This window comes from Amyelois transitella, chromosome 7 (genome assembly GCF_032362555.1).
Source record: "Amyelois transitella isolate CPQ chromosome 7, ilAmyTran1.1, whole genome shotgun sequence".
Taxonomy (NCBI): domain Eukaryota; kingdom Metazoa; phylum Arthropoda; class Insecta; order Lepidoptera; family Pyralidae; genus Amyelois; species Amyelois transitella.
The window spans coordinates 4,649,592-4,670,938 of record NC_083510.1 but is presented as its reverse complement, the minus strand read 5'-3'; the positions used below and the strand labels follow the sequence as shown (position 1 = coordinate 4,670,938).

The 21,347-nt window shown below is 31.5% G+C and overlaps 1 protein-coding gene across 1 annotated transcript in view; it reads right to left on the bottom strand.

The window, feature by feature from the left end:
• The window catches only part of LOC106132184 (elongation of very long chain fatty acids protein AAEL008004), a 36,841-nt gene extending 16,131 nt beyond the window's left edge, over positions 1 to 20,710 (bottom strand). Inside the window, exons 1-4 of the mRNA XM_013331542.2 lie at positions 20,592 to 20,710; positions 1,641 to 1,786; positions 1,259 to 1,366; positions 718 to 798 (exon numbers count right to left, since the gene is read on the bottom strand). Coding sequence (XP_013186996.2) covers positions 718 to 798; positions 1,259 to 1,366; positions 1,641 to 1,781 — 330 coding nt within the window. The 5' untranslated portion in view covers positions 1,782 to 1,786; positions 20,592 to 20,710. The remainder of the gene's footprint in view (positions 1 to 717; positions 799 to 1,258; positions 1,367 to 1,640; positions 1,787 to 20,591) is intronic.
• Positions 20,711 to 21,347: the final 637 nt, after the last annotated feature.

Here is a 21,347-nt window from a genome sequence, read left to right as displayed (position 1 = left end):
CCCCTTCGAAGACAAAAAAAAGGGTGTCCCCTATTGGATCAAGGAACGTTCGTCTTCCCCTTTCACAGTTCCAAATCTATACTAATATTATAAAGTTAAAGAGTTTGTTTGTTTGTTTATTTTTTTGAACGCGCTAATCTCAGGAACAACTGGTTCGAATTGAAAAATTATTTTTGTGTTGAATAGACCATTTATCGAGGAAGGCTTTAAGCTATATAACATCACGTGCAACTATTAGGAGCGAAGATATAATGGAAAATGTGAAAAATGGGGAAAATTATTCATCGTTGAGGGAATCAATAATTCCCAAAATAACTATTCCACGCGGACGAAGTCGCGGGCACAGCTAGTTGCTGATAAAATTTGAACGCAATACCTCTTCCTATCGAATGAGATACTCTAAATAAAAATTAAACTAACACTAAGGTATAAAGAAAAAGGGGACAAGTGCGAGTTGAACTCGCATGAAGAGGGTTCCGTACGATGTTACCTATCATAAGTTGGTACGCACAATATTGAGTGATTTACCATGTTATTTTAATATCATGGACTTCTTATAGGTTTTCCTATAATCTATAAAAATACATTTAAAATCTTCTCAACAAGAACTTTCATTTGATATGCCACACGATGCAGTAATCAGACACACGAGTGATCCTATAAGGGTTCCGTTTTTGTATTCAGACGTACGGAACCCTAAAAATTAAATGCTCTTACCCGCATAGCTTGTGGTGTGTTGGAATAGTCGACTGGCTGACACCGGAAGCTGTACGTGGAGAACCATCCGCTCGCCAGACTCTGGTGAATAAATAACAAAAGATGAATTTTTACGAAAGATATAGCGTTAATTTCAATATATTTTGAAAGGGTATATTAACCCACTGCCATGTTAGCCAAAATTTATTATAAAAATTCACTTGAGGAAGCAAATTCCTTCAATAAACATGATCTTAATCCTTATAAATTGTTTATGCACTACCAAAAATACAGGATAATGTCGACAAATAAAAAATAGGAACGAAAATCACCTGCAATCTAAACAACAATATATACCTACATATTTTTATTTTATAATAAATTCTTTTATAAGAATATTGTAACTTGATTTAAGCATCTTGAAAAAATCATACATAATATTTGATATTCTCGCCTAAGAAATCCTTAAACGATCCATCTTTTGATTCAACAAAGATTCAGCTTTTGAGATAAGATTATTACAAGACTAGGAAACTAAAATAAACGGACAGTAATTAATTACCTCGCGAAACAGCCAAATACTGAACAAAACTTGGAATAGATTATACCATATAAGTACTTGTTTTAATTCAAATGGCTTCCTGTTTTCCATAAGTTTTGGTCCCAGTACCTGAAAAAGAAACATTAATGTACTAAATTATTGTCTATAAGAAATGTAACTTTGTGTTACTTTGTAGGCTTTTTACAGATTAACGCGCATTACGCTAAGGAATAACTTCGTGTCAAATGCGTAACAGAACAGCGAACATCCATTAGTATAAGTATAGGCATTTTCCAATGGAAAATATAATATCTGCATTTAAATCATAAGTAGAGTTATTATTTAAATCAGACGTCGTTAGCGGCGGAACGTGGATCGAAATCATCAAGTGTGTTTTACTTACTTTAACTGTGAAGACATATGTGAGGCAAATCACTAGGGTCGGGATCGGAGAAGACATGAGGAACCATCCTTTGACCCTCTGGTCACTTTTGTTGTCCATTAAATCATGGTACTGCTCCACTAGCCTATTGAGCGTCTCCATTTTTACTGTAACAATACGAAATAATGTCACAATCACAATGGACAATACAACTACACAGTTTCTGAGTAAAGGTGTGATTTGTTTGATGACGGTTGATTTGAATGTTTGGCCGGCGAGTCGCGGGCGTACAATGAGACGTTGTGGATGAAGTAATGTGACGACGTACAATCGGTTTCAAGTGCAGAGTGTGGCGAATGTCAGGGTGGACCGGCTTTGAAGTTCGGCTGGTTCGCTATTATGCTAAGATGAACTTGCTCGTCCCATCAACTGTCTATTGCTACATACACATTAACATAACAAAAGATATTTTTGATATTCAATGCTCTCGTAATAGCAATTATTGAATATATGTTACTTGACTCGTACATTTGTAATATCTTTATGAGCAAATTGACCGACTACGATAAAGGCAAACTATGCATGAATGTTGCTTTAAAAGTTATAAAAAAGTAGAATCTTAAAATAAAGAAATGAATGATAATAACGGACATAGACAAAGACATGCTATCTGTGAGTAATTAATAGCACATTTTACTCATTACCACACAATAAATAAAAAACTAACGATGTTTTTGATTTTACTACACTCTTTTTTAACGTCATAGAAAAATACCTTCAGTGATGGGGCATGCCCAGGACACTGAACACCAGATCCTTTATGATTATAATTCGTCTCTATGGCATATGTCTCATTAGGGCTCTCCGTCAAAACCAAATAGAGAAATTAAATTTTTAAACAGCCCCATGGCATTGCAAGACAATCGATGCCAAATGTTCCAATTTTATTAGGAATAATTTCGTCGGAGGGCGCCCAACACACAACACACGCCAAAATTAAGATGTACCTGGTAACGCATAAGCAGAAAAAAACCTTATTTTTAAATTTTTTACTTAAACTATTTAAGTTGTTTGACTTGATAGTCAATCAGGGGATTGTCTAGGTCAGTTTTTTGGGCTAGCAGCTTGTTAAGATCTCTGAATTTAATTACAAATATGTATTTATTTTAGCTTTTAAGCCATATTTACCCGTAAATTGGTTTTTATTTTATTTCAATAAACTTTCAAATACTTATTTATGGTGAAGGGTCGTTGGGTATTTATTTATTATTTTTAATATGCACTTAACAAGATTTTCCCCCTACCTACTTTATAGAACGGAAAATATGAGATGGATGGAGTTTTCACTTCTATGCAATAGATATCTTCTCGACACCAATTAACGTAAAACAAAAAAATATTAACCATTATTTTATTTTATATAAATCTTTGATGGGCGTTAGATGACCTAAACTCATATAAGTAATAATGAATCAGTCTTTTGTGTACTATGTGTTTGTAATAATATATTTATACACTTAAACATCATGACCATGTGAAGACGGAAATGAATACTAATATTTTATAATAAGGTTAAGTCGCAAGTTCTCAAACCTATAAACTTATAAAAGATATTAAAGGCTGGACATTCAATAACAGAATACTCAAATAGTAATTTTATAAGAATTGTTAAGTTAAATGTAGATAATAAAAATAAAATAATGCGTAATTTATAACATTAAATGCATACTCGTAACAAGCATACAGTCATTACATCATTACGAGCATCAATAGGAATCTTACGCCTTGTCGCTAGTGGCTTCGAACAGAATTAAATCGGATCACCCCATCTTCTGTGGTTATTGCAGAAGGCAACCAGGTTACCACTTTCTTAATTTCCCGATTGTGGATTAGTGGATTATTGTGGCGGACAACCGACCGTAAACTATTTTAATCACTGACATTGTCTTTAATGGATCCCTACAGTTAAAGTCTACGAAATTAATAATATATTTTAAGAAGCCGTACATCAATCCAGACTTCTAAACAGTTCGACTATCGAACTGCTACCGGTAAGACTAAACGGAATAAAGGTTTAAAACTTCTACCAGAGAATGACCTTATCCTCTCTGTAGGTACTCTATACTTCTAGGACTTATTTATTCCAGCAACTTTTTTTGACATCTGGTGATTGACATATTTTTTTTTCTAATTTTCATTACATTTTCTTAAACGATATTGATATATCTAAGCATGGATTATTTTCGTATGCCTTATGGCGCAGAATAGTGAACTTTACAATACAATTATTTTCATTTACCACCTATTTGTATACACCAACGTCTGATTAAATAAATTGACTAAAGAAAAAATTGACCACGTCTGACCTTGTCTTCTCACTGGCCAAATATTAATACGTCAAATTAAACCTCTGTTTAGTATTACGGCTAACCTTTACTTTTAATAATAGGAATTTTGTTTACTGATTGGCGATGTGCATACTTGGATAAATAATAGATTTTCGTACGTCTGAAAAACCATTCACATACTTCAATTCCAAGGCTAATTGCGTGTACGCGGGCATACTTCATAATGCCCTTTAACGGCGTATCGTGTATACAATTGCTCTCAGTTTTGTGATAAACATTAAAATATATTTTCAATTATTTTTGTTATAAGTAGATGATTATCTCGCAACACCTAAATCATGTGGTTGTAAACTTTGTCCGGATTTCAGTGTTCTCTTTGTAATTTTTTCTATTTCTGTTAAAATAAAAATTTTATTAGTTCAGTAATAAATTATGGTTTTTGAGCATTTTATATTTCAAAAAAACATGTGACCTGCTCTCGAGTCCAAGATTCCATACATCGAGATCATCTGTCAAAATCAACTTAATTAAGTCGTCAACTATCTACTTAATTAACTTCAATTATAAATTTTCGAATTCTTATATCCACAATTTCGTGGTTAACTATGGCAAGATTGATAAAAAAAATAACAGATCAATTGAGTGTTCCACAGATTTCCACTTATTTAGCACTTTTTTACATATTTTATTAACAAAATCAAATCACAACATAATACCTTTCATTATATTAGGTATTCTCTTGTACAAAGCGGCCCGTAAAATTGCTGTGAATCATATTTATTATCGCCAAATAATATCCTTATATGCACACAAGGTTATTTCCTGTCGTATAATTAACCATATTAGAAATATGCCAATGTCATGAGCAGACAGATTATACGATTCATAATGAAGATTACACTGAATATAAATTATAGGATAACAGTGTAAACTTAAAGTGGTTTAATGAAAATGGTTTAAAAAACTAAAATGTTGTGTAAATGAATGCTACGATTTATATTGAAAGAACTAAGTAACAAACGTTAAGCATATCAATTAAGACTAAAATAAACTTCCTTGAATGAAACAGAAATGATGAAATGAAATTCCATGAAACAGCTGGTAAGATCTGATTAACGTATTCTGCACCAGTTTGGGATACTCGTTCTTAAGTTGTTCTGGAAATATACTGAGGGTCCTCTGGCGAAAGCAATGACTTCCAACAAGATCAATGAACTCAACAAAAATATTACTTATTTAATGCTTCAGAGGAACGTAAGGATGATAAGCGGAAAAAGAATTACAACGATCAAAGTGGAAAAACCATACAGTTTACGGACGTATCTCTGTGGGAAACTCGTTCACAGATATTCGTCGTAAATTTAATCATAAACATTTTAAAGCATTAATTAAGTCGATGTCGGATCTATTAATAGGAACAATCCACGTAAGTAACTATTTTCGTGCGGTCATTTTTTTTGCCATTTTTTATGTTGCTCGCTTATACGCATGGAAAAACACGTTGTTGTGATAAAACAAACGGGTCTGGGAAAAAAGTATAGGAAGTACAATTACCTTTTTTTCTTTTGCCGAGTTATTATGAGATCTGTGAAGATGTTTATTTGAAGAGCACCTTAAAAGCGTAACACAAAATCTTGAAAAAATTTTGATTCATTCATACCCGAAATGTTACCAGCGACATATAATTTCAAGAAATCGAGCGTGGTACAGACTGTTATTACACTATTAAAAATTACTGCACAGATTTATGTTAGATAAGCATATCTATTTAGAGCGTAAAATACGATTACATAAAATGTCGTCCTAATGGAATAAGACACCAAGATGACGTGCCGAGTCGTCAAACATTACCGACCAGCTATTCGATGGGTTGGATCATCAACTACGTATATTTTTTTATACTGCAATGTAACGTATACGATGTACGAATACGAGTACATTACATTTAGTCTTAAATGTTTTCTCCTACAAACGCTAATAAAAATTTACAATCAGAAATTCATAACAAAATCAAAGTAAACGAAAAAGGTACCTGAAAAGTGAAATGAGACAAAGTGAAACTTTCTTCTCTTTCTCTCTTTTTACCCTGTTTCGTTACAAAAATTAGTCCCGATTTAAAAGTCCGGAATATAAACGGAATTTATTTTGGTTAAGTATGAAGTAGTAATGATATCTGATGATTTAATTTGTAGTTTATAACAACATGTCGAATTCTTTTTAAATACACACACCAAATACTCGCACTTATATTACGTTCGTGAATATTCATGATCTACAATCAAAGCTAGATAAATTTTGTGACTGTTTTGGGCATTTTAGTATTTACGATGTGTTCAACTATTTATTTTAAACCGGTCTACTGTGAAGATGACCAAGGTGACATATTTATGAGCTTAAACACCTAATTAAACTGCTTGCCTCTTTCAAACACCAACAAAATATAACGTCAAGTTTCAAAAAGAAGACAAGTGAATATAATTTTTTAACTATACTTTTTATAATTGTAGGGCGTTTACAATATTGTGGACAAAAGTTTGTAAGTACTCATTATTGTGAGTATGATGTCATAAAAAGCACCATGTGGAGCCACAGAACATAACCTAGGTATCTTAGTGGACAATTGGGAATAAAACTTAAAAGGATCTTTTGTTTTGATAAGTCTGTCCCAAGTTTAACCCGTGTAAATAAATAAACTCTTCCGCTTTATATTGATTACTGAATACAGTGGATATTGAAAAATTTCCTATACAAACAATATTATGCACGAAAAAAATATCAATGATTTACTGGACCCAATAAAAATATATACTCGTAATCAAAGATCACGGCCACGCCTTTAACAGGTTCCGTAAATAGAGAAAAAGGAGTACTTTTAAAAGATTTCATGCCAATCATATAAACTATTAGGTACTTGTCTGATCACAGCTTCGCTCGCTTCGTGTGAATTAGATCTTTTTCCTCTTGGCGTAAGTCCCGCTTACATCCTCACCTCTCTGGAGGGCTGTGTTGCATCAAGGCTTTTATATTCGAGCATTTGACCACTGACGCACTATTCTTATGAGTATCAAATATGCATCGTTTGAGGGACACAGTTACGGTAAGTCGTTGAGACATCACACGTATGGATGGCAATAACTCACAGTGCATCAAGTTATTGCGCGCCAGGGCAGACCCTAGCGGCATACACATGACATCGTTGACGGCAACCGCTGACCGTGAGGAAATATGTGCCGTGAGTCCAGTAAAGATGTTCAAGTGTTAAACCTCTTAATAAAACCACTCAGTCCTCGTTCTCCCTCGTCCTCGAAAACTCGTTTCATCATCACGTACCTACTTTATGAATGAAATGATCATAAATATGGTTTCATATTTATTTGTTTCTCTGCCAGCTGTTCAATAAAGAATAACAGAATTTTTAAGTTTTTTTTACACTTTTGCCGAAATATTAGTACAACACAAAAAACACTTCTTTGTCTCATTTATAAGCAGTAGACAGAGCGAAGAGTCACAAGATAAAAAGTCCTACTGAGCAAGATGGTTCAACGATTTGAATCGAGACTCAGAGATAGTGATAGTTGTGATAGATTTTATTAGCCTATTGTCAAAAGAAGAATCTGAAGTTTACAAGCCTCTAAAAGAAGCAGCTGGCACATAAGTACAATATTTTTGAACCGTAAATGTCATTATTGTTCTAAAATAATACACACCTATAACTATTCCACAAAATCGTAATATACCTAAACGAAGGACGTGTTGTGCTAATTGTGAATGCGGTTTATTTACACCTCCTTTTATTTAGTGCTAACCTACTTACATCATTTACCGCAACATAGGTAATATTTAATTTTACCGAACATTAAATACCTTCATTTATCACGCCTGTTTCAGGTAAAGGCCTAAAGTCAGGGACTTTTATCGTCTTCCATTTACGTAGTAATCCATATAAAATCCTCCACTATCTCTATTTTCTAACTCTTTTGCCATATTCCTATCGGTTATGAGTACAACTAAATCTAAATTGGCACAAACTTTGATGGAAAAATTGTACTTCCGTATGACGCATTATGGCACACGTTAACTAGTTTTGTTTTCATAAAATATTTTCACGATCATCAGGTACTCATCAAACAAAGAGAAATAAAAGAGTTTCCACCACTTCTGACAAACAAGTAGTGACGTACCTATAATTGCAGGGACTTGCCATTGCGAAACAATGAAGCAGACTTCGACATTCGTAATCATTTCACGACAATGAAAATATTCTCGATGCCTAGGCATTACTTACGTATCTTGACATAATTACTTGCAATTGCATATTTTTCATAACCAGCTATGATGACGCATGTCTATTGCAAATTGGTCCACAGCCGTGAATTACAATCATTTGTTGTAAATATAAAGTAATTAAATTTGTTATGAGTAACAAGTACAATGATGCATATTGCAAGAAAACTCCGTTCCGACTTCTGCATAGTGTGACCATGTAATTATAAAACTTCCGCTCAAAACGGAAATTACAATGCAATGTTTATAAAAGTACGTACTACATTTAAGTATATTGCAAAATTAGATTTATTTATAAAGTAATATGCATATTTTATTAAAGTAACCATACATGAATATTTATCAGCGAAATAGATGGATATCGAAAAACACGTTCATTAACCTATAATAAAAAAAAAAGTTTCTGGTAGAAAAAGACTTTACGTAATACCATAGAAAAATAAAAGTGGACTGATATCTTAGGTTAATATAAAAAAAATTAAAAAGTCTTTCAAACCGTATATAATATAATAACGCTATTAAATCATTTGTGTAATATCTGATATAAGTATGTAAGTACATATCTAAATAATTTGCTCCGCTAATGCCATTAAAAAAATCGTAAAATATTAACAAATTTTTGTGTACTTTCTTACTAAGGCGTAAAATTCTATGTAAATTAATGCATTATTTTTAAACTTTATTCAAAGTAACGTAAATGGTGAAATTCACTGCTTATCTTTAAATTTCAATCATAATTAATTCCTAATAAACAATTTAATTTTGTGTAAAGCTATAAACTGTAACTAAACCATTAAGTATTTCATATTTAGGTAATACTATGGCATTCAAGTAAAAAGAGACGGGCACTTTCAAACAACTATGTCGTTTGGTTGATAATATGATTGTTAATTTATTATTTACCATGTGTGGAAACGCCCAGCAAGGTTGTGCTAATTAGTTACAAATTAACATTACCTTTCAACCTTTAATATTTGTTTGAATTTAGAAATCGCAAGTGTTGAATTTAGATTGGAGTTGCTATGCTTTAAACCTTTAGTTGTATAGTATCATTTATTTATTTATTAATGATACAGGTGGTCAGTCAGACAACAGTTAATAAAGAATTATACTCTTGATATATACTCTTGACAACAGTTAATACAAACAATACAATATGACGTAAAATTTATTTTTACTAAACTCTTACAGGTCATTTTTTTAAAGGGCCCGAAAAGATTACCCATAAGATATAAACATATAAGATAAAAACTACGTTTTGGAAGGCTCTTCGTTCTGCTTCTAAGTAACCGTAAAATGTGCTCGTAGTCGCATGAATACAAAGTGTCTTTAATTGTTTAGCGGCTTATTTTATTTGGACATGAATGACAACCATGTTTGAATACAGGAACTTGCTGTTCTCGGGATTACGCAGCATTCGTTTTTTTCTATTTGATATTAAAATAATTCAACTCATACCTATAAACCTTACGGAATGCAATAAATTAACACATTATTTAATTGCCTAATTAACTAAGTATAGCATTGTTCGTATTCGCATAAATCACGTTAGGTTTATGTTTTCTCGGAATATTATGATATTTGCTAAGAGTAAATAGCTCATCAAATTCAATTAAAGCACCTCCATTTAAAGTCGATATAAACGGCATTAACATATTTATTTGTTAACAATATTTATTATTTATCAATGACATTAAATTCAGTGGATAAGTGAAACAGCTGCATTTTGTATGTTTATTTGCTGGAAACTAAAAATGTTTACTTGGTTACTGCGTATATAACGAATCATATTTAAACCGGATATATTAAACTTACTTATACTTTTAATATTGACGCAAGTATAACAGATAAGGCGATTAAAGTAAGCGCAGACTCTCACAAACGTCATCTTCCTTGTAAAGTGTAGTGCTAATCCAATCCTAACGCAAAACAAACTTTATTCTTTGCGTTGTCGTTTGCTAGTTTAGTATTATCATTTCCCTGTCAAACAAATATTATGTACAAATATTTATTGAAGCTTTGTTTAACTTTACTTTTATTTTAACATTGTACAAAGTTACTATCCGTGTATCTATCTATTCGTGAACTTTTCGTCATAATCACTTTGGCCATAACCATAACAGAGCAGAGCATGTTCTTTAAAATGAATGTTGGCAGTAAGTAGGTACTATGTTCCATAAAGGTCAAGATTGTGCCTTTTTAATAAAATTTGTAAAATAAAGTTGAAGTAACTAATAAATAAACCATCAAATTCGTGAGCTTTGAGATTCCTTGGCTGTTACCAGGGGTCATATCTTAAACTCGTTCTTCAGTTCCACGGAGTTATGAATAGTAGGTACTTTGTTTCCACAATGAAGCGAATTTTAGAATAAGTCATTGATAGTTCTGACCCAAAACTTAAATCTGAAGTTCTGACTGTGCACTGATAGATCCTTTTTAAAATAATATTTTTTTCTTTTTAGAGTTTTATTATATATTAACAAACGCGAAGTCAATAGGAAGATTTAGTAAGTCTACATAACACTTCAATATTTAACATGAAACGAATAATTATTTTTTTATAAAAATCGGCATATGTACTCAGGGAATCTAATTTCTAATAATTTGACAAACAAATTTTTAGGGTACTTATTTCCTTATGATTTTTTAAATAATTACACCGTGAATTAATTATGTAATTAAATAGAGTGCCCATTCAAACAATAGCGACAGTTACATTGAACACGAGACGGTCCCATTCGTTACGTCGAGACGGTGACGTTTACGTACATTCTTACCTTTTCAGACACATCCGCGTTGTCATGCAGTATGTGAAATCAGATTTATTGCAAAGATTTTACTCAAATCTTGATAAAATTTTAACATGCATCACCTGGACAGTTCTTGCAATAAATAGCATTATTTGTGAAAAATATATCACCCTGCGAATTATAAAAAAACTTATAAAAATATCTTTTGTAACATAGTAAATGTTACTTTTTGGATATGTAACATTGTGTTCTCAGGTTTTCACTTTTAATGTAGTAAGAGGTATTTTTGATAAATAACTTGTTTGTGTTTGCTTTTTTCTTTAACTCTAAGAACTTTTATTTGTTATAAGTTCATTTCAAAACTTTCAAATAAATTAAAAGCTTTTTATGTATGTAAAAGGTACATGAACACTTCGCTCACTTTAGATATGAATTGTAGGTAGGTGTTAAAAACTGGTGAAAAATGCATATTTGTAATAAAACACGTGACAATTGTGCTGTCGTACCGGTTTGCTTGGCATGGCACAGAGCAACGAACCAACAAATGCCAAGTGGCAATTTTACCTTGTAAGGTGTCAATTTTCAACAATAATTCAATTAAATATCTTACGTAATAAAGCCAAGTAGTTTAAGAAATTTGGACACCTAGTTATGAAAACGTCCCTCAAATTAGTTTCAAATTATCAAAATTAGAATATTATAAATTATAAACTTAGTTTTAAGTAATTTATTTGACGTCAATGTTGTAAAACCAAAAGTTTTGACAATTATTAAGCAATATGAAGTATCCTATAATACTGAATAAAAATTTTGAATTTGAATTTTTATCAATTTGAAAAATACATAATCTTTTTGTCGCGAATATTCATAATTTCATGCAATGTGCTTGTTAATCTTATCCTATATTAAAGTTGTACGAATTTACGAGGATTCTCTAATTGATTAAAATACCTAACTCAATTACAGAATTAAAATGTACCCCTGTTCCATGACAATGTTTTTGCAACCGGTTGAAGCATCAACGGTCGTGATGAAGCGACATCTGGTCTTAGGGAAATTCCCGTAACGCGATATTTTAGATAATATCAAAGAATATTTGAACAAGTTTATTATGACGGTAAACTATTTAAGATGCATAAGTGAGTATCCTTTATACGGAAGGTCAAAAAAAATATTTGACCAACGACTTACTTAAAAACAAATAGGTATATAAAGATGTGTTAGGTAACCGCAAAAGATCTATAATACTTCAAACCATATTGTTTACTTTGGACTCGACTTTTCGATATAAGTATTGATAAATATATATTAAAATGTTTGTGTGATACTACTTGATCTCGATTCTAGAATGATCAAAAATTTCCGTAGACTTTGTACCTGAGTTGCTTGTGAATAAGAATCATCAACAAAATCAATCAGGAATCAGCTTTGGTATCCACTGTTAGCCATAATGAAAACCTGCTTTTGTTTGAAGGAATATTTGACCAACCGTCCAATGTTTTTTCAATTATTTTAATCAACAATTTGAGAAAACAACGAATGTTTAGGTACTGTTGAAATCTCGATCGTAACCACGATAAATCTTTCAGGTTTATTTTCTAGTTCTTCTTAGTTCTCGTTTGACATTCAAAGCACAATAAATATGATGGAACTGGAAATATGCTTTCAATAAAAATAATATATAAATTATAAATTACAGGACACAAATGTTTAGAGATTTAACCAATTCCAATTCATTCTAATTTCAGGATATCCCGATTATTAGTAATTTATAAAATTTATAAATATTTTTTTGAAATGTTTTTTATGAAGATGGTCTGTAGTATATCGGTAAATTTTATTTTTTAATCTTTAGATTGTTACTAGATAATTATCTTAGAATAAATTTTGTTAAGTTATGCAGATGTCTCATCGATTCCGGTCGGAATATTCACATCTCGAGAAGTTATCTCGAAGTCGGAGGTCGCTATGCCAGTTTTGCTCTCCAAAGCCTGTTATTGTATCGACCTGTTCGTGAATCTTAGAATAAATTTGCGGCCCCGAAAAACTGTCTGTTGATTTTGCCATTTATAACTTGCTTTTTTGGCCCGAGAAGGACGGCGAATAATCTTTCGTTGGTATGAATCGGATTTTAATTTGATGTGCGTCATAATAAGCTCACATGACGTTGGTAGTATAATTATATTAAACTTTAGAAAAAGCTGGTTCCTTATTTTTTCTGATATGAAGGTTAAAGTTCAACAGCAATCTGCTATTATTTGATAGAGATCTTATTATGTAAATTTCATCGTGTAATTTTATTTTTGTCTTAGTGCAAGTGTATATGAAAGTAAGTGAATATGAAATTCATAAAGAATTCCTATGCCCTGGTCTTTATACAGCAAAAAAACAAAATATCGCATGTTTTTCCTGTTTCTGTTGCAAGCCATTTATGTTAGTTACATCTATGTAATATGAGTTTTCCAAATTATATAATAATGTGATTATTGTAGAAGCAAATATATCATGTCTATGTCTAAATGTTTTGGCTAATATTTAAATAACATTGTAAAATCAAACTCTTGATCTTCTTGAATACTTAAAGAATACAGAATTATCTCATTGGAAAATATCAAGAAAATTTGGTTGAAAATGATAAAAGATAAACTCTCGTAACAATATTATACATACCTATCGACTGGTATTATGTATAAATCAGCACTCGTATATCGGTAACACGTATTTGAAATCGAAAAATCCTATTCAGCGGAATCTTAAATACAATTATTAGTATAAATAGCGTCCTCGGCGAAGGCCAGACATAATAACTTGTGACTTAGCAAGGATAATGACACCAGACTGGCCACTGCGACTCACTCACGCAACTATCAAAACGTACTACAATCCATTGTAAATGATTTATTGACGATGACAATGCATTTCGTTAATAAACAGTAGCAGTATAAATATATGGAAAAATACTCATAATAAAACTTCCTGCAGGTTTCAATCAGTAGAAAAGCAATAAAAGCCAGTCGCAGGAGCTGTTAGCAGCAGTAAGAATCAGAAGACTAAGAATTTATTTGTTCCTTGTAGTTATACTATAAAGACGATGACTGAATAAGCGTCTTTACCTCTTTTTCCAGGCAGCAACACTATCGATAAAGATCCATGAAAAAATCGATTTTTCTTTTCTTTTCTTCGTTGTTAAAAAAAACGTATACTCGTAATGACAACTATTTCATAGAATCACAAAATGTGATATTGGTAGTAATGATAATAATGGTGGTAATGATAGAATATTAAAAATTTTCTCCTGATCAAATATTGCATCAATATTAAGTGCATTGATGAACAAAAATATATGCGGTCATTAAAATTTCATGGTCAATTATAAAGTTCATTACACAAGTATTCAATCGCGCTGTCTGTCAGCATATCATAGTAAAAAAAATATATTTAAAAATTTATCATTCATTTTCATTGACGTACTATAAAGTTCATTTTGAACTTAGTTTTGCACGCAGCTTTGTCCACCGAATGTATACCACAGTAGATCCTGTGAATACTATATAACTTTGTAAGTAATGAAATTTACTATACCTACAAACGATGTTCTTTTATTTTAAATTTGTAGCATAAATATAGATTAAGTCGCTTCTTCCAACGAAAACGAATGAATGCCGTTGAATTCAAGATATAGTACCTACGCGAATGACTATTCAAAATAACTTGAGAACTACGTCCCGGACTTTTCTCCTAGTTCGCTCGGTGCAAGCCACCAGTTGCAACACTGCTAATAACTACGTTGCAATACTTGCAACACTCGTTCCGACTCGACGCGAGCGCATTCCGGCTTGTGTTGAGACTAAGTTCAATGTCACAGGACTCTAATGACCTATAGATAACAATTGGTCATTTCCCACCACTAGAGATTGGCACCTCAGTGTGAATCACCACTCGATTTTGGTCTTGTCATATTCGAGAAGTTCAAAAACTAGAATGAATGATGGTAAGAAGAATGCTTGGTAATGGTGAAAAGTGGAGATTTTCAAATAACGGTCTGCAATTCATTTTTATTTATTATGAAGTTATAAGAAATATTTCTTACACACAAGTGTCTACAAGAACTTATTGTATCGTATTCCCGATTGTTTTAGCTGATATTTGCTTCAAAGCTCGGGTGTCATGACTTGTAAACGATACTTTAATTGTCAAAATCATTGGCATTTTGTTGGACCAGTAACGAGCTTCTTCTCAGAAGCTAAGTATCACCAGGTGATGCAAAACTAAACAACTGACAATACAACCTCCGCCTACTTCAATGAACAGAACGTCCATGAGACCGTGACCGTAGGTAGAAAATGCAAATCCCATTGTGTAGAAAACAAGAGTTGTGTCTATTGCAACGTCTCGTCTCGTCATCGGAGGAAACTCGACACGAATAACGCGGAGAGCCTACAACGTTGACATTCAAAGCTACAATAAACATTGCAACATACAACTTTACAGAAGGTAACGCATGCCAAATTATGGGAAAAAAATCTGCCACAAGATTTTGACCCTCAGTAAATTTGATATTTTTATTTTGGATTACGTACGTTATGAAGGCATGCAATAATCCAAATTAGTTGATAATTAAATTATTTCATACCGAAAGTAACTTTCAACATTAACATACGTTTTAAAATGTATGTAGTTTAATGAAAAAGATTATTAAATTTATATCGATACATCAAATGCTGAGAAATTTCTCAACATGACAAACATGCCTATTTAGGCAATATTTCTACAGTCTGTAGTAATCAAAGTATAGGTTTTTATAGTAACGACCTTCTGAGAATTTTTCCTTGTGATTCTAAGATTTCCGACACTAGAATTATGCATATTATTATGATTAACATCTGTAATGATTAATCTCCCATTCAATATTTTTCCAACACACAACATTGTATATTCTCTTTGTGGTACTTGTGATAACATCCTCTTCGTATGTATGTATATCGAAAGAACTAAAGAACTATTTTAATAAAAATGTAATAAAAGTATAATTTGTACCTCCTTAGTATTCTAAAAATGGTAACAAAAATAATATTTTAAAATGCAACATTTAAAATTAAACAACAGTGTAACAAAATGTATAATGGTTTTAGCGAAATAAGCTAAGGTGATATTAATTTCTCCGTGACACTCAACAATTATCTTTAAGTACTTAGGTTCACGACAAGTTCAGTGAATAACACAATGTATGTTAAAATAAACACGTTCAAGTCCAGGTTCAAGTGCAATCTTAAGTTAAATGAACACTAGTACAACATTGAACTATTAAGTTTACACAAACAATTGTACATGCAAACTAACCACTCTAGTATGCATTTTAATTAAAAATGAATAATGCTTCTTTTTATATAACAGAATAAGTCTCGTTTTCAAGTTTTACTAAATATATATTATTTTTTTAATTTTTGTATAATCTAATGCGTTACTGCATTAATAAATTTCACATTTACTTTCATGATATCCATATCCTTCAAGGGTCATTATTAAACACCTCTAACCCTATTTGCAAAAATTTTGCGCTCTTAGTGCCTTCTTTGATACCATTTACAGTGAAACTAAGCTTTTATTCATGCTTGCATGATTCGTATATAAACGACCATATTGACGTTTGATAAGTCATATAAGTATACACATAGCATAAGTAAAATAAACATGCTTTAAAATTATTACCTATAATTGATAGGTACCTATCTACAAATAAGCAACAAATGTCCTTTAAACTTTCATTTAATTATTTACTAAAAGTTAAAGACAAGATAGTCAGCGCCCATAGCTCGATCAACCAACCATAGATTTTTTGGCAATGACCCTGTTTGCATTATAATGTATTGCTCAAATTATATTAGGCTTTCAAAATTAAACGTGAAGTATCGTTTAAAAATTGAGGTATTGTTTATAGTATTTTTTAATTAAATTTTATATATATAATCATGGTAATTGTTATAATAAAATAAATAACAATAACCATGATTATTATGATGATTATATTAGACTTTTAAAAATATAACATTTATTTAAAGTAACATTTATTTTTACCTAACAATTTATTTTGATAGAATCAATAGGCCTATTTGTTTACACAAGCTAATCTAATCTTCTTATTTAAAAGAATATACATAATATGAATTTAAATCCGTAGGTTTTTTATATTTTTATTATAATTTATGAAATGAAACTGTTTGTAATTCGCCAATAAATAGAAAAGATGTATGTAATCTTGGTAAATAAAACTGATTGATTTTTTTAAAGATTAATAGAATCGTTCATAAAACAATGTAGTCAATGTGACGTGAGGTCATTTGTGATTGTGAGGCCATTGCTTTTGCTTTTGGTCATTGTGGTTAACAAAATATCTAATAATCTTACACCAAGTAATGTATTTCAAAATATCTGCTTGGTTATGGCATGGCATTTACTTAGTTATGCAGTATTTTCTTATATTCTTATGAACACATAAAAGCTCATTGTAATGACTTATTTTGTCATTAAGAATTTATTTTACCACTTACAAACAAGTTTTTCATGGTTTTGTCAAAATTAATTAATTTTCAAATACATGTTGTATTTGAAAATTGTTATTTCAGACGGTTTCTTTTAGAAAATTGTATACCTGTAAAAACATAGCCAAAAAAAAATTTATTTAACAAAATACTTTGCAACTAACTGTACACTATTATAGGATATTCCTTGTGAGAACGCTAAATTATGATCACAAAGCTAGACTAGGTATTCTTCTAATGATGCTTACATTGACAACTAAATACCACAAGATCCGTGACATTGGCATGTAAGTGTTAAATATTTTTATTTCTTTTATAAACATGAAAATAAAAATATATCATTTTCAAGCAATAATTTATACAGCGATTTAAAGGATAATGACATTGCTCATTTACAACGTTATATAAGTAATTTTTATTTTAACTGTTTATTTTTATCTTTTGATGGCATGCTTTACATATTAATGAAAATTAAATTCGAATAACCTTCCCGTAACTTTTATTCAAAAACCTGTAAGGACAGGGAAAATGTTTATAATTTTAAAAAACTAATTCAATACTTTTAATTATAACACTCTGTTCGTATGACAAAACTAGACAAGACAAGTTTTTAGCTATTCAAAATGAATATAGTATATACATACGTTTTATAATATGATATTTTACTTATAATACAAATGCTTGTCTGTTCCAGATAGCCCTATACTGTATCTTATTCTGTATTACAACAAAATCACGATTCACGTAAGAATGTCTGTATATGAGTCCATGTAAGCATAATATAGCTATAAATCCTGTCTGCATCCAGTCATTGAACAAAAGATGCGCAAACCGGATTCCAATCTGATCTTTCTGGAAAAGCTAATGTATTACGAAGTGCTAACGGTTACTTTTTGTAATTATTATAAGTATTCAATAATTGAGTAAATATGAGCAACTGCCAGAGGTAATCTCAGTTTTTGTTAAAAAAAAATTTGGGATTAGGTATCTTTTAAATTACTATCTTGACAAATAAAAACTCTTCTAATGGCTCATAACAGGTTATATTATAGTCTTTTAATATAGAATTTATTACATAAAGATGAAACGTATGTGTTACCAATTATTTAGCAATCTACATAATAATCCAGTCTAATCCTACACAATTTAAAAAAAAATTCCCTTTAGCTATGACCCAAATACTTCTAGCTTTTACTTCTACTTTTACTTTTACTTGTGCCGTGTGGTTCCCGGCAGTGCCGTGTGGTTCCCGGCACTATTACAAAAAAGAATAGGACCACTCCATCTCTTTCCCATGGATGTCGTAAAAGGCGACTAAGGGATAGGCTTATTAACTTAGGATTCCTCTTTTAGGCGATGGGCTAGCAACCTGTCACTATTTGAATCTCGGTTCTATCATTAAGCCAAATAGCTGAACGTGGCCATTCAGTCTTTTCAAGACTGTTGGCTCTGTCTACCCCGCAAGGGATATAGACGTGATCATATGTATGTATGTATGTTTACTTCTACTTACTTCTAATAAAAGTTATGAAAATAGATATGTAGGGCAACCAAATGATAGGCAATAGCCATACTATTTCTAACGAATGTGTCGATCTCGTCTCTGCCTACCACTCCGGAAAGTGGCGTGTTTATATTATACAAGTGAATTATTTTTTATAATCTGTGAAAGTATCTATAACACATCATAAACTGAAATTCAAGAAGTATTAGGATCTATACTAATATTATAGAGCTGAAGAGTTTGTTTGTTTGTTTGAACGCGCTAATCAGGAACTACTGGTTCGAATAGAAAAAATATTTTTGCGTTGAATAAACCATGAAGGCTTTAGGCTATATAACATCACGCTGCAAGTTTAAGAAGCGAACAAGTAACGAAAAATGTGAAAAAAGCGGGGAAAGTTCTTCATCCTCGAGGGCTTCAATGATGCCCAAAATAGCTATTCCTCGCGGACGAAGTCAAGGGCACAGCTAGTAGTAAAATAATGGCCTAATTCTCTAAAGAATGAAATTTATCACATATCGAACAATCAGGAAGGCATTGAACTTGATTTCATTTGCAAGGTGCGATCACTCGAGTTCAATTATATGATGATACATAAGATGTGCCTTGTACCAATACATATATACCAACTACTAACTGTTCTTGAACAATGAAGCCGTTACCCTATCTTTAAAGGCAGCCTCATAAAATTGATACATCTGACAGCTATTAATAAATTGAATGGAATCAATGACGTTCTAGATTATAATCAAATCAAAGGGAAAACAGGGTTATACTGCAAATCTGCATCTAAACAGCCCTGAATCACCGTCATTTTCACTATGAGATTGACATAAGAAAGGTACTTTCACACAAATCTTGCCTTCATGAGAATTCGACATGGGATGATTATGGTGCATACATGAATAAAAACAAATATACTCGAAGGCTTCGAAGATACTTCAGTTTTAAATCTTTGGCAAACTGGTGGGTAGTTCGTAATTATTCCTTAATAAATCGTTATAAAATTTCAATTAGATCTCAAACATGAAATTTTAATTATGTTCTGGTCAACGAGTTGATATTTATCTGTATTATTGAAATAACATAACAGTTAATTATAATAACAAATATTAATTGTGAAATGTAGATTGTGCTCGGTCACTGGTCTCCGAAGGTTGAGTATCCTTCTAACATTATTTTGATCAGTAAGCATGATATCAAGTTACTGCATAGCAAATTTATTATAGTGACTTTAAATTAATTGCTTAATGAAAAATGTTAACGTGTGATGAAAATGTACATTTAAATTTTGTTTTACTTGATATAAAACTTGATGATTTTTTTTCTTCAATCAGTTAATACCGTTATTGTACACAACTATATACGTTAACTGATTGAACGTATAATGAGCAAAGCCGATATTATTATTTTCACTAATTCGTTGCCTGCATAGGCATACGATAAATTCACTGTAAAAGGGAAAAAAATAAGATCATCCCACGGGAGCTTTTTACTACATCTCTGAGCTGAGAACTAAAAATAAATATAATTGCAACATGACTTACCGGCTTAACAACGTCCCCGACACGAGAAGTCACTTAGGCACTGGACTAATACAATATTGGAGACGGCGCCCGCAAGACCTGAGACCTAGAGGCGCGTGGGCAATGCGCGGATTTGTCGCTAATAATGTGCGCGCGCGCCACTTACAGCCGTATATATCGCAAGGTTCAAACGTCACACAGCCTGCGCGATAAGGGCTATTGTACCCTACAACACATCTTAGAAAACGTGTTGTATCGCTCATCGCATTATCTATAGATTGGACAACATGATATACCTCTGCTGCCGTAATTTGAATATATGTATATTAGGTGAGTTATTCCCCTAGCATGCCCATGTATGCCTTAATTCTCGTGGACACAACAAGTTTGACAAACACATATCATTTAACTTTGACTTTTTTGCAATAAAAACCAAAACAAAGTTGTGATTATTACCAAGTAAAACGATTTCTAGAGGTAGATTAGATACGTTACATATTAAATGTTTTATTTTCCCACCACATATAAAACCAACAATCAAATGAAGTAAGTATACACATTCAGAATATTTCAAGAGAATTTGTAAATTTTTTTCTACAATTTTTAGTTTTACTACATAATTTATTTATTTTGATAATATTTTTCACACATGTGTTTCATTCAACCTCTTATTTATTTTAAATAATAATTAATGCAGGGAACATGGCAAGTGAGTGACGTATTTTAATGTATGTATAATATTTATAAACAATATCTACAACTAAAGTAGTATACCTA